At 30.6% G+C, this 15,323-nt stretch overlaps 1 protein-coding gene across 1 annotated transcript; it reads left to right on the top strand.

Annotated features, from left to right (window-relative positions):
* Positions 1–11,440: 11,440 nt before the first annotated feature.
* On the top strand, positions 11,441–15,317 carry LOC111778648 (probable sulfate transporter 3.4). The gene is made up of 13 exons (XM_023658583.1): positions 11,441–11,875; positions 12,100–12,148; positions 12,235–12,442; positions 12,554–12,725; positions 13,019–13,084; positions 13,207–13,320; positions 13,435–13,551; positions 13,647–13,773; positions 13,877–14,163; positions 14,240–14,430; positions 14,529–14,614; positions 14,705–14,781; positions 14,879–15,317. Exons 1-13 carry the CDS (start codon positions 11,531–11,533, stop codon positions 15,020–15,022), a joined length of 1,983 nt encoding a protein of 660 aa, XP_023514351.1. The 5' UTR covers positions 11,441–11,530; the 3' UTR covers positions 15,023–15,317.
* Positions 15,318–15,323: the final 6 nt, after the last annotated feature.

Here is a 15,323-nt window from a genome sequence, read left to right as displayed (position 1 = left end):
GAGAAGGATTTAGAGCATATTTTTGCAGGCAACATGATCTCTGACTTGTAAATATAAACCATCAAACCCTTCAACCATTGAGAGCCATTGGAGATGAAGGCATATTCCATAGAATAAACCATGGCTTCATTTTGCAATCTCATTAGTTTGGTTAATCCAATGATTTGGTCTCTTTTAAGTTTATAGTCCAATTGATTAACCCTAATAAAGCATGCCATTCAACCAACCTAGCTTATGAAATCCAAGCCATTCTTTTTGCCTCTTCATTTTTTAATACAAGATATGAGCTTGTCGGGCAAAAGCGTTTTATTTTAGTGGGTTTCATATATTATAGCTTAAACGCGGGTTGCCGCACACATGGTTTTGTCACTTTTACAGGTATTCATTGACCCACTCGAACCATTCGATTCAAATCATAAAACCTAAACTGGGTTATAATTTTTTTTTTTTTTTTTCTAAGGTTACTAATCATCCTAACCATATTTAATATTTGAATTTTATGAGATTTTAGTAATTAATGTAACATGTATCAATAATAAGTATATGATTTTTTCAAATAATTAAAAAAAAAACAACACGACAAATCCAACCCAACTAAAAAATAGAGAGTTAAGTTAAAAATTATATACATGCACGTAACCAATCCATGAATCTGAAATTTCAGGTTAGTCCAAACAACAACAAAAAATTCAACCCAACCCGAGTACACTGCTGTCAAATTCATGAACATTATTCTTTTTTGTATTTTACTCTATTTGAACCAATACAATCAACAAAACAAATACAATAATCAATTTATAAGATATACCTTCATTTTTAGTTACTCAATCATCATAACAATTAACCATGTTAAAAAAACTTATGTTAGTTTACAAAGAGATAGTCATGTCATATCAAAACGTCGGGCCATATCGAATCCCGTGTTCTAAATATCAATGTGATACCAACCCAACAAAATTGGCATTATGAAGGAAAGAGTGGCGTAGGCAATGAAGTTGACCTTTAAAAATAGAGTGGAATATAATATATATATATATATAAAAGAGTTTAAAAAAGAAGCCTAAAATTGAAGTAAATGACGTCACTTTTTGGATTTGTTTGAATGAAGATAAATAAAAACAGCTGTTATAATAAAAACGGAATATTCCGGAATAAACCCTTCCACTGCGCCTCATTTTCCCCCGCATCATTTGTCTTTTCACCTTTTTAACTCTTTCCTCCAATCTTAGTCAAAACTCTAATAAAAGGTTAAAAAAGTAATATTATTTTATTTATTTATTTTTTTTATATTTGAATGAGTCAACTTAACCGTTTAATTTTAAACAATATTGTTTTTTCACTGAATTTAAAGGCTTTGGTTACATTCTTGAATGACCTATTCATGAATGAATTTACAAAAATTTATGTTTAAATGTAACCCGTTTGAATTTAGAAAAATTATGTAAATTACTGTTTAAACCTCGAGTTTAGAAAACCCGTATCTAAATATGTTAGGTTTATAAAATCAAACCTACTTGATTTTAATTCACTCCTTAATCGCTATTACTAGCTTGATTAAGCTTATGGAGAAGTGGGTAGGAATTACACGAGTTGGGTTGGGTTGGGTTGGAAATTTTTTTTTGAATCAATCCAAAATTTTGGTTTGGTTAGGTTGGTAACCCCGAGTAACACGTATAGAGTTCACAACTGAACCCTCTATTTTTATATTGAGTTGAGTTGGGTCAATTTTAATGATCTATGATACATGTGAGATTAATGCTAAAATCTCATAAATCTCTAATATCAAATATTCACAAGTCATAAACTATTTCTAACATTAGTTACAAACGTAAAACATTCTTAAGTTTTTTAATAAAATCTTAAAGACTATGGTAAAGTTGAGTTCGGTTGGATTAAGAGATTTTCTTTTTTATTATTATTTAAAAAAATATATAATTATGTTACATTAATACTAAATTCTCATACAATTTTAATATCAAACCTTCCTAAGTTATAATTCATCATTAATATCAGTTACAAACTTTAAATATTCTTAATTTTCATAATAATCTTAAAAACTAGAGTAAGGTTGGTTGGATTGTAATCTTATTTTCAGTGGTTTGGAGTGGTCTAGTTGACCAAATCAAAAAACATCTAAATGCAGATTTGCTCAAATTTTTGGTTTTTCAAAAATTTAACACAACACAACCCAACCCAACCCCTCATAACTCATCACTAACGTCACTTACCTCAAAAATTATTAATGTTCGTAATAATTTTAAAATATTAGGGTTGAGTTGTAATCTTATTTTTAGGTTGCTCTCCCGTTAATCTGGTTGACTAACTAAAAAAAATATCAACTGGCTAATTAACTTAAATTTTCATTTTTAAAAAATTTAACACAACCCAACCCAACTCAAACTATCATAACTCATCACTAATCTCAGTTATAAATATAAAAAAGTCTTAATCTTCCTAACTATTTTAAAAATTAGGATTGAGTTGTAATCTTATTTTTAGGTTGTTCGGGTTGTTCAGGTTGGTCTAGTTGATCCAACTAAAAAAATATATCATCTAGCAAATTGACTCAAATTTTTATTTTTTCAAAAATTTAACCCAACCCAACCCGAAAACTATATACATAACTCAATCTGAATGGATGGAGTTGTGGCATTAAAGAAAGTAGAAGGTCATAGCACGTGGTTGTCCAACACAACACCAAATTATTTTGGATTAAAAAAAATAAAAATAAAAAAAGTTTGGAGCAATATGGGACATTAAAGTGGAAAGAAGGGGCCTGGAAGTTTCAACCTTCACTGTTGGAAATGGAATTTTATGAAAAGCTTGGAATGAAGTGGCAGCGGCAGCGGAGGATGCGTGTAGTTCAGGCCCCACCATTGTCAACGCTCCTTGCCGCTTCCCTTCCTTTCTTTCTAGTGCTTCCTTTAATCACACCCCCACGTTTTCCCTTCTTCTTCCTTTAAATTTCTGGTCAACCAAAAACAACCCGACCCCACTTTAAACCCACCCTAATTAATAATTACATGGTTATATAAAATATAGTTTACCATATATATCATATATTTTATTTTGTAATTTGTTTATTATAAACATAGTGTTAGCCAATATTCTCATGTATTTTTTAAATTTAGTTTATAAATCACTATTTTCAATTAATGGTCTCTATTATTATCATTTATTATTTTCAACCTCTAACCTAATTTTAAAAAATAAAACAAAAATATTTTGTTTTGTTTTTTAATTAGCTTGTAAATGTTTTTTTTAAAGCATAAAAGGATAATCATTTAAAATTTGTGTTTTTTTTTTTTGTTTATGATGAGTTTCATCTCTTCATAAGAGAATATTTGAATTTTCAACGAAATTTAAGCATAAAAAAAAACGTATTGAGAAAGGTTATACCGACGCATAAAATGTATTGGAACAAATCGTGGGTAAAAACTTATCAAAAGAATCTTTGTTGGTGTACAAAAGAGCTCTTCGTCAACCCAACGTGTGGTGTTGGCAAATACCGTCTTTGCCAACGCAACAAGTTTGGATCGACAATTCCTATATTATTATAATTAAAAATAAAATCAATAAAGTTTCAATTTTTCTCTCGTAAATAAATGTATAAATAAATCAAAATTGATTTTTGAAGATTAAAATAAAATTATGACATAAATATTCACCAAAATAAAAGAGGTGGAGGCGTATGGGCGGCGAAGTGAGTAAGAAGAGAAGGGAGATGACCGGCAACATGGCAAGGTGGTGGCAAGGTGGCGGCCGAGGGTGAAGAGATTGAGACCATTTCAAATGCACTAATGGGGGAGAAGTTAGGTCATTACAAATCATTTCGAGAGAAGGGAGGTCTCTAAACGACATTGGCAAAAAAGAAGATTTCTCGTAGCATCCTAAGAACAATGTCCAAAAGATTTCCCTTGTCTTAAGATTAACATGACCCTTGCCTAACAATCAAAGCTCACAGCTATCAGTTATTATCTTTTTTTTAAGGTTTTGTTCTCCTATAAAAAGGAAAAATAAATAAGAAAAATAGGAAAATTAAGAATGAAAAACAATAATTAATTATTAATTATTATTATTATTATTGGTATAGTGGTTAGAAATGGGTGGGAAAGCAAAGGAAAGCAGAGTGAAAAGACTGCCATTTAAAGGTAGCCTTATCTTCTGCTTTGGGTTGGTATCCTTTATTTGCTTTTTTGTGCTCCAAGATATTTTCCAAATTTCCTTCTTCACCTTCCATTATCAACCTCACAAATTTCATCAATTTTCACACCAAAATTCACATTCCCTAATTCCAATATTAATATAAAATACTTCACTTTTAAATTAATACAAGAGATCCTCAAGTCGAGATCAAATATAAATTTATATAAACATTGTTACCGTTACAAGATCCAATATTCCTTCTAAATTAATAAAAATATCCTTTAATTTTGCATTTTATCTCGAAAATAACCATAAACTATCAAATATTTCAATAATATCGTTAAATTTTCAAAAAATCTAGTTAAACTTTAAAAAAATATCGGTACCCTTGATTTTGAAAGGAAATTATTCATACTTAGTTTCAAAAATATTCTTTTAACTTTTAAAATTGTTTAAAAAAAAATGTTCGAATTTTAAACGTTTCAATAACACTCTTAATTTTTTTTTAAAATATTCAAATAATATGTTTTTAATAAAATTTGAGGATGTTAATGTTAATTTTAAATTTCATGAGTATTTTTTAAACTTAGTTTATATTTTTTAATTTCTTTTTTTTTTTTTTTACAATCCTGCATGACAAAGTTTAGAAGTAATTTTATTTATCTAACGTATATTTTGTTGGTGTGTATTTAAATGTCATGACGTAATATACCATTAATATAAAAATTAAAAAATTCAACATTGCAATGGACGGAAGGGCAAATTTGAAAATAGCATGAATTGAATTATTTGTTTAAGAAAAATATAGAATTTAAAAATAAAAAGGACAAATGGACATTTTAGGCCATCAAATCAATTCAACTAAAAAAATAAAAAAGAATATTCTCCTCTTATCTATATGATAGAGAATAAGATAGGTCTAAACAATATAATATAATATAATATCATATATATATATATATGGCGTTAAAAATAGTCCATCAAATATGGGCACCATATATTAATGTCGCTATAACCTATGGTACATACTAGAATGTCACCGTCATCCCAGTGCAGGGGTATTGCTTACCATCCCTTCGCCGCATCCGACCTAAAACTATTTTCCCACAATTATTTGTACATTAAATCATTTTTTAATAAATATATTATTTCTTCAATTTTAATACGACAAATAATTATAATACAAAATAATTCATTGATGGAACAAAGACGATTAAATTTCGACCACACAATTTAAATTTATTAAAATAATGGTATGATTTCATTTTTTTTCTTTCTATAAGCACTAATCATTTCCATTCCTTGCAGTTTGGGATGTGATGTAGCATTATATTAAGTAATAAAATTCCCTAATTACCCTTTTATTATTTATACCTTAGTGCAGAAAAATTTAAATTATTGGAGGACATCATCATAATGTTTTTGGACTAAATCAATTTTTTGAATCTATAATCTTTTCTATGTGTCGATCCAGATGAATCTTAAATCGGTGGGAGAATTTTTATCTATTTTAATTAATTAAAGTGATTTATTGTGAGATTTTACCTCGGTTGGGGAGGAGAGCAAAACATTCTCTATAACAGTGTAGAAACCTCTCCTTATTTTAAAAACTTTGAGAGAAAGCCTAGAGAGGACAATATCTACTAATGATAGGTTTGGGCTGTTACAAATGATATCAGAGCCAGCACCAGGCGATGTGCCAGTGAGAAGGCTGAACCCTGAAAGGAGTAGACACGAGGCGGTGTGCCAACAAAGACGCTGGACCCTAAAGAGAGGGGTGGATTAAGAGGTCCTACATCGATTGGAGAAGAGAACGAGTGCTAGCGAGGACGCTGGGCCTCGAAAGGGGATGAATTGTGAGACCCCATATCGATTGGAAAAGAAAGCGAAACAATGTAAAAACCTATTTCTAACGGATAGCGTTTTAAAAACTTTTAAAAAATAAAGCATGATAAAAAAAAAAAAAAAAAATGATAATATCTACGAGCTTGGTTTGGTTTGGTTGTTACCTTTATACTCTTTAGTCTATTTTTAAAATAAAAAATGTGATTATATCTAGTGTAAAACTAGTCAAAATATAATAGATAAGAATATAATTTAAAAATAAATAAAAAGAACCACGTTTTGTAGCTTCTAGTTGACTTGAAAGATCCTTGTATTGACTAAATATAGTCAACAGTGTTGGCTGGTGTTGTTGGTCTTCAAACGTGGACACCTCAGGAGATTTGTCGAAATCCATGTGCTTTGTGACAAAAGCAAAATATAATGAAGCTTTAGATGCACTAATCTCACGTTTAATACTAAAATAAATGCAGCCTTGGCGCACAAATTGGAGCTCCTCTAATTATGTCTTTTGACTAAACACAAACACGAAATAGGAAGGAAACATCACAAAATTGAAAAATTATAAAATCACACCTTAAAAATATCTTTAAATATTAAACTAATAATTATATCAATTTATATTATCTCGATATACATTTATAATTATAAATCAATTTTATTCCGTTCATGTATTAATTTTTATTAAGAGTTCAATCGATATAATTATAAGTTCGTTCTTTTAACCACAGTCTAGTAATGTGTAAATTAAAAACTTAGTTTACGTTTTTTTTTTACTAATACAACCTTAAATAATTAGGGTTATAAATTAATTTTTGTCGATAAAATTTTAAATTATTATTCGTATCCAATCTAGAAAAAGGAGTGAAACCATTACGAGTAATTCAACCGATAAGATCTCTATTCCTTTTTTCGAGATCTCGAGTTTAGTCTCAACCAACATTAACTTTTACAAGAAAATGGGGGGTATGAGGTTTTCTTTTTCCAACCAAAAACAATAATCAATTTAAAGAAAAAAATGAAAACAAACCTTGAAATATTTAAAGTCAATTTAATATTATTTTAAATTTAAATTCCCATCTTCCAAGATTTCATTATTTTAATATTCAATATTCGTCAAGATGAGTATATTTCAGCAATTAAAAAAATTATTTACTATTTAAAACAAAATTAAGTTATTTAACAACAGAAAAAAATAATAGTAGCTTATTGTATCATTAAGTGCGAATTTTAATTAATTAATTCTATTAAATTAATCTTGTGGTCGGTTTAAGATATGAGTAGAAAATAATATCTTTTTCCAAAAAAAAAAAAAAATAATAATAAATAAATAATTTACATCCGTCTTAAAAAAATAATATTTAAATGTTATTAAGTGACGTGCCTTTTTGCCTATAAAACACTTTAGCCAAAGCCTCCCATTCTAGAACGAGAACTTCTACAACAATTATCAATATATATATAATATATATATAATGGAAAATAATTATTTAAAAATTATTTTAAAAGTTGGAAAAAAATAAAATAGAAGGTTATAATTAAAAGGAGAAAAAAATAATGGAATGGAGGAGTCCCACGTGCGGAGAAGATCGAGCTGCCCAAATTAAAAGGGGAAGGGAAAGGGCACATAGGCCTTGCATGCCCGAGCTGCCCGACAAATATATATTCCACATATGCCCCCAAATTTCAATTCCAACTACCTTCGAAAACCCTAATTAAATGCCACCAACTTTCTACACCGCTTTAACCCTCATTTTTCAATCCTCACTTCTTTCGAAGATTTTTTTTTTTAATTTTTAATTTATTTACTCGTATTTTTACCGACTCAAATATGAAAATTTAGAGACTAAAATAAAATGTAACGGTAGTCTGGAGTCTGAATGTAACATAATTAATAATATGCATGTTTTTATTTATTATGGTATATTATTATGTACTTAATTATTATATTCAAACTAAATTAAATTTTATGTTTTGGAATTGTGAAAGTTCGAAATTAGATGGCTACAGAAAAATATTTCAACAAAATTAAATGAAATAACTCAAATTCTCAGTGCATGCACTCATTAATTTTCCATCGGTTGAATTTATTAATATTATTTTAAATACGAACGATGTGACAAAATATTAGTGGTAGTGAAATGTGGAACATTTTATAGGGTTGGATTTATTTTATTTTATTTTATTTCATTATTTGATCAAATTGTTATTTCATGTTTATAATTGAGAAATTAAATAAAAAAAATTATTGCATAATGAGTATCTAAAATCCTAATTAATGTGAGAAGACCTATATTTTTTTAATGGTTTAATTTAATTTAATTTATATTATTTTAAATTAAAGACGATAATTTATATTTTAAAATTGAGAAATGAACAATATTATAAGCCTAACGAATCCCACTAACTCGAAAGACTCAAATCTTTTGACAAGACTGCAATTTTGTATTTTGAATATACGAAGCTTTTTTTTATTTTATTTTATTTTTTATTTTCTTGGGTGTCTGATTTTACACTTGTATAGCTATTTTCCACCAAAAAGATTCAAAGGGAAAGAAAATGTGATCCAACTTTATTAAAAGAAATTAATTCAATTTTATAACATATCAAATTTCTAACTACATTTCAAAATTTTCAAATTATTTAATGATAAAGTGTAATTAGAACAAAGACTCCTAATTAAATAAATGACGTTAAATTTAAATGTTCGTGCTTATCTAATCCATAGAATTATTTTTTAATAAAAAATTAAAAAAAAATTTTAACACAAAAAAAGAAAGTTGCCTAAAAAAGAAAATTCAATGAAATAAAATAAGATCTAAGATCTAAAGAATAATTATACAATATAATGTTTATTTTAACAAATTATATGTAATGTTTCCGGTCTAAAATTTTGAAAATCGAGTCGAGAGAGAAACTAGAGAAAATCAAGCTCAAGTATCCGAGAGGATAGCATCTCAATGTCACTTGGGAGTCGATAAACTATTTATATCGTACACATGTAGTGTCCAAATGCTAGAATTTTTCTATCAACAACGTCATGCTTTGCTCCCTATGCTCCGTGTTTAATGCTTGCCATCAATGCTTCAGTGTCATGATGCTTTAAACATGCATGCACTCCCTTATTCATTTGAAGCATCTCGATGTTAATACCATAGTCTCGATGTCGTTTTGCCTAACATACTTTTTTCCTTAATTGAAGAGAAACATTGTTCACCTAACACACCTTTCTCCCTATTTGAAGATGCAACGTTCATACCTTATATATATATCTTCATCCTTCTCAAAGTCAAACGAACGTTATGTCACTATTTTAGTCTTCCAACACGTGAGAAACTCGAGAAATTCTTATCTTTATATTTCCTGCTGAGCGTTTGTAAGATATATCTCAAAATCACCTCATATTTTGATGTAATGTCAGTTCATTTATGTATGATTTCATGTACTCTTACCGTCACGTGTGATATTAATTAGTTTGACATAGTATGACATAAATAATAAAATTAAGTGATTTTTTTATAAAATAAAATAGCACATGCGACAAATATTTCAATTTTTTTTAGGTTAAGTAGAGCATTTATTCACTTCGAATATTTAGCTTTTCTATAATAAAAAAAATAAATAAATGTCTTAACCAGTTGAAATTTATGTATGAAACCTTTGGTACATTCATATGTACGCACGGATTTATTTATATGATTAATTTTTAGAAAATAAAGTGAAAATTAGTGGATGAGAAATTTCGAAGGGCAAATATGTCTTTTCACCATAACCAAACAGAATAAAAAGACAGCTTAGTTACACAGAGACAGAGACACCATTTTCACCGAATAAAGGTTTGGGATAAAAAAGAAGGAGCCAAGGAGAACGCCATATTTCAGAACTTTATTCAAAATAAAAAAGAAAATAAAATAAAATCTCGCGAATCACCCTACCAACCGACGGCCCAGATTCAGCGTTGTCATTCATTCATTATATTATATATATATATATATATATATAAATGTAATTTTGTTGATATTTTTATTATATTTAAAATGAAAATGTGGGAAATGCATGTGAAGGCATTTTGGAGTGACGACATGTGGATTGGGCAGGAAGGGTTCCCAGTGTCGTATTACACATACTGCTGTCGTTTCTTTCCCTCCCGCCGGTCAGACACGCCTGAATCTCCGACCATTCACAGCCTCAATCCTTTATTATGGTCCTTATTCCAATGACCATTTTTATAAAGTCAACCCACCTTTTAAATTTCTAAAAAATAAAACAATAATTAAAATTAAAATCAAATTCGAAGTTTGTAATTAGAGAATCTAATTTGTATAATTAAAATTCACTGAATCTTTCAAACTTGGCCACACTGACCCACTCCAGTATTTTTACATATTTTAATATGTAATGGGAAGTTGGAAATTTTAATATTATTTTATTCTTTGAAAAGGAAATAAGAGAAATAATAATATTAATAAAATCATTCTTTTTTATTTTTTATTTAAAAAAAAAAAAAAGGCAACTTCCAACCATTAGTGAAAAAGATGAGGGCATGTGCTGGAAAACAAAATTTGGCATTTTACACGTGACTCTCCCCAATAATATTTGCCTCCGTGTTGCAAGGTTTATTAAACCGTGTATCTGTAACACATTTTTGTTTGAGTACAGAATGAGTAAGGAGTGGAGAAAGATTCTTATTTGTTATCGGAAATTATATTTCCCATATTTATCTTTGTTTAAACCTAAGACATTAAATTAATTTATTATATATTTTAACCGCGTATTAGTTGTATACTAAAATTTAATTTTTTATAAATTATGTTTAATATTATTTAATATTTTTTAATTATAAAAAAGAGAGATAAAAATTGAAATATGAGGTGAAAGGGTAGTATTTTAAAATTGAATTAATTTAAGAATTTATCTAGAACAAATACTCGAACAAATGAATTATCCCGAAACGAATATTTTTAAAATATTTAAAAATTTTAAAAATAAATTATAATTAATAAAATCACTTTTGAATATACTACAACCATATAAATTTATTTTTTAAAATACTTTTGAAAAAAAGATAATATACAACAAGATTTATTATTCAAGACAAAAGTGCTGAGTATTTCAGCAGTGTAATAAACTTACTGGAAAGAAGTAAAAAGACAATTAAAAAAAAACAATATTTATTCATTTACGTTTTTTATTTTATTTTTTCTGAAAATAGGGAGAAGACAATAAAAAATAAATAAATAACGGTAAAAGATTCTTATTATTATTATTATTATGTTTGGGATTAAAATTCAAAATTACATAAATAATTGGGAAATGACGAAAGTGCCCTCAGACAAAAGAAAAAAAGCGACCCTCCGAGTAACTGCCAGTTTATGCTCAGTGTGCATAACCACCCTCGTCTCTTTTTCCCCACTTCTATAAATTGCGGGAGCTCTCTTCCTTCTTCCCTCAAGCCTTCAAACAAACAACAAAATCATTTATATATATATATATTTAGAGAGAGAAATTCTTCTCTACTCTTCCCTCTCGATTCTAGGCTGCCATGGGGATGAACTCCAATCGAGTTGAGAGCTTGGAATGTCGTGAAACGGTGTTGAGAATTCCGCCGGAGGAAATGTCGGCGCCTCCGCAACAGACGGAGGAGATTCACAAAGTCTGCTTGCCGCCTACGCAGACTACACTTCAGAAACTCAAGCATAAGCTCTCTGAGGTGTGCTTCCCGGATGATCCGTTTTACAGATTCAAGAACCAAACGTGGTTCACAAAACTGCTTTTAGGCCTTCAATTTCTGTTTCCTATTTTCCAATGGGGACCTGATTATACCCTAGCTCTTTTCAAGTCTGACATCGTTTCTGGTCTCACAATTGCTAGCCTTGCTATTCCTCAGGTATGATCAATCGTAAGAACCTCCATGCAAATTGAAATCTCTGTGTAATTTTGTGTTCTTCTGGTTAGGATTTAGGCTGGGGTTTTAGCTCGACTTATCTATGGAATGTAGATTTTGTTTCTATTTTTTCTTTTTCAAACTTGGTCAAATTTAATTTAATGCTGTTTTTTTGTTTATTAGCCTTCTGAAAATGTGTTTTCTCCATTTTTGTTTGATTTCTGTAGGGAATAAGTTATGCGAAACTTGCGAATTTGCCGCCAATCATCGGTTTATGTGAGTATAATTTTTGTTTCAATGCTAAACGAAACTAAACCAGAAATTGAATTCTATTTGCTGAGTCTTTGTGCGGTTTGTTGCAGATTCAAGTTTTGTGCCTCCACTGATATATTCTGTTCTTGGAAGCTCTAGACATCTTGCTGTTGGTCCTGTTTCTATCGCCTCTTTGGTCATGGGATCGATGATCACTGAGGCAGTCTCTTTTAATGAACAGCCAACTCTGTTTCTTAAGTTAGCTTTTACAGCCACCTTCTTTGCTGGTGTATTCCAAGCATCTTTAGGTTTGTTAAGGTATAAAACTAAGAACAGTTGAAAGGGAAAGGATGAATTCCCAATAATTTTCTCTGTTTCTGAGGGTATTTTTCATTGAATTCATTGGTTTTGGTGTTCAATTTGTTACAGGCTAGGCTTTGTCATTGATTTTCTGTCAAAGGCTACTTTAGTTGGGTTTATGGCTGGTGCAGCAGTCATCGTGTCATTGCAACAGCTCAAAGGGTTGCTTGGAATCATCCATTTCACCAACAAAATGCAATTTATTCCTGTCATGTCGTCTGTCTTTCACCACAAAGATGAGGTAAGTGCTTGCAGCATTATGGGTTAAGAAAAGGAGACGAAATGAACAAGCAACCAGATGAATAGTTCACAATAAAGGGTTTTTTTATTTTTTCAAATATTCTTTTTAAAGATGCCTTTAGTAAAAACCAAAGTCGGTTCATTGATCAAAACTTGTTAATATAGAACGAATCTTGATTTGTATTGCATAGTAGAGGGTTTTTTTTCATGGGTTTGATTTTGATATTCTAGAAGTTCTTGATGGGGCCTCTTTTTGTTCCTTTCTTTTTCTAACTTGGTGCAATTAATGTGCAGTGGTCTTGGCAAACTATTGTTTTAGGCTTCATTTTCCTACTCTTTCTTCTGGGAACGAGGCATATAGTAAGTGGCTTTATGTTTTTCACAAATTTTATCATTACTGTAAAAATTTTGTTTAGAAAATGAACATAAATCACAAGAACAATAGTTCTGGTTCTAATTCGTTCTATCGTACACGACTACAGAGTATCAAGAAACCAAAGCTTTTCTGGATTTCAGCAGCTGCTCCACTGACATCAGTTATATTGTCCACTATTTTAGTCTTCCTTCTTAGAGACAAAGTTCCTGGAATCTCAGTGGTACGAACCGATACTTTTAAACTTCGAATTAGGACATTGAAACTGATATCATTTTCTGGAGGATGCTTCACTTAAACCACATATTGATTTTCTATTTTGGTGTTCTTTTGATAGATTGGTCATTTGCCAAAGGGCATCAATCCACCATCTTTGAACATGCTGTACTTTACTGGTCCTCAATTGGCACTTGCCATAAAAACTGGCATTATAACTGGAATTCTCTCGCTGACTGTAAGTACTTGTTTTCACAAAGATGTTAATACAGATTATAGTCATGACTCGGTGGCTGAACAATCCTTTTCGTTTTGTTTTTTTTATAACATTAGGAAGGAATTGCCGTAGGAAGGACGTTTGCTGGTTTGAAAAACTATCAAGTGGATGGGAATAAAGAAATGATGGCCATTGGTTTTATGAACATGGCTGGATCTTGTTCTTCCTGCTATGTCACAACAGGTGTTTGTTACCATCCTCTACCGTACTGTCTCGAAGACGTTATTTGGTGTTGCAACTTAAGGAAAATAGTAATTAACTCTTTGGTTTGGGATCAATGTTTCAGGGTCATTTTCTCGGTCGGCTGTGAATTATAATGCCGGGGCACAAACAGCAGTCTCAAATGTAGTGATGTCTGCAACCGTGCTCATAACGTTGTTGTTTCTGATGCCACTGTTCCATTATACTCCAAATTTCATCCTAGCAGCCATCATTATAACAGCAGTAATTGGGCTAATTGATTACCAAGCAGCCTGTAGGTTATGGAAAGTTGACAAGCTTGATTTCGTAGCTTGTGTTTGTTCTTTCTTCGGCGTTCTTTTCATCTCGGTTCCGTTGGGTCTTGCCATTGCAGTAAGTTTCCTGATTGCTATGGAATTAGTTTATTGAACTGTAACAGGTCATGCCATTAACACATTGGTATTTTCAGGTTGGAGTATCTATTTTCAAGATTCTTCTGCATGTCACGAGGCCGAACACCATGGTCTTGGGGAATATTTCTGGGACTCAAATATTCCAAAACATCGACCGATACCGAGAAGCCTTAAGGGTGCCTTCGTTCCTCATTCTTGCCATTGAATCTCCAATCTACTTTGCAAACTCGACATACCTACAAGAAAGGTGAGCTTGATATAATATAAATCTTCTATATATCTTGTGGATGAGTCTGCTGGAGCAATCATTTCACTAATAACATATCCATCCTGTCTTGTGTGCAGGATTCTAAGGTGGATTAGGGAAGACGAAGAGCGAATAAAAGCGACGAACGACAGTCCACTGAAATGTGTAATCCTAGACATGACAGGTACGTTGAGTAAACAATTTTACTCAGCTGGTAGAAAAGAAGCCTTTTTTCAAGATTAGTTCGCTCACACTTATCATATGTTTTTCTCAGCTGTGACATCCATAGACACAAGTGGTATAGAAGCAGTATGTGAAATTAGGAAGATCTTGATGCAAAAATCACTACAGGTAAGATCCATGTGGCTACAACTGCTTGTACAACAAAAACGTTTTCCACGAAATTTTTCACTGATCGACATTTCTGTATTTGTTTCGTTTTGTTTAGTTTGTTCTTGCAAATCCAGTTGCAAACGTGACGGAAAAACTGTATAAATCAAAGGCCTTGGAGCAATTCGAGTTTAACGGTCTCTACCTCTCAGTCGGAGAAGCTGTGATGGACATTTCTTCTTTGTGGAAGAGGCAGCCATAAATTATCTTCAAGGTTAGCATAGAGGAAAGAGTGTGAAAGAAATAGATAGATAACTGGTCGATAAGGAGAGTTTTTCCTTTTCCTCTTAGGGTTATGAAAACACATTCCATCATTTAGGTAGCAATTAGAAGAGGCAATGAAATGTTTTCAACCCTTTGCTCTTATCTTGACAATGAGGCTAACATCCACCAATTACCTTCCAGCAATCTCAGAGTTGTTTAGTTTAGTGTCTAAAATGTTTAGAGCAAAAGCTTAAGAAAATTTTGTACTTTCATTATTACATCATTTACAAATTCTCACA

This window comes from Cucurbita pepo, chromosome LG17, assembly GCF_002806865.2.
Source record: "Cucurbita pepo subsp. pepo cultivar mu-cu-16 chromosome LG17, ASM280686v2, whole genome shotgun sequence".
NCBI classification, from domain to species: domain Eukaryota; kingdom Viridiplantae; phylum Streptophyta; class Magnoliopsida; order Cucurbitales; family Cucurbitaceae; genus Cucurbita; species Cucurbita pepo.
Note: the sequence above shows the minus strand (reverse complement) of the source record. Positions and strands in the feature narration are given on the sequence as shown.

Bases quoted from the DNA above. Each gene is read 5' to 3' on its own strand.
- LOC111778648 (XM_023658583.1), top strand. From the start codon at position 11,531: ATGGGGATGAACTCCAATCGAGTTGAGAGCTTGGAATGTCGTGAAACG. The intron at 12,149-12,234 runs GTGAGTATAATT...GGTTTGTTGCAG, and splicing joins GCCGCCAATCATCGGTTTAT to ATTCAAGTTTTGTGCCTCCA. The intron at 14,615-14,704 runs GTACGTTGAGTA...TGTTTTTCTCAG, and splicing joins TGTAATCCTAGACATGACAG to CTGTGACATCCATAGACACA.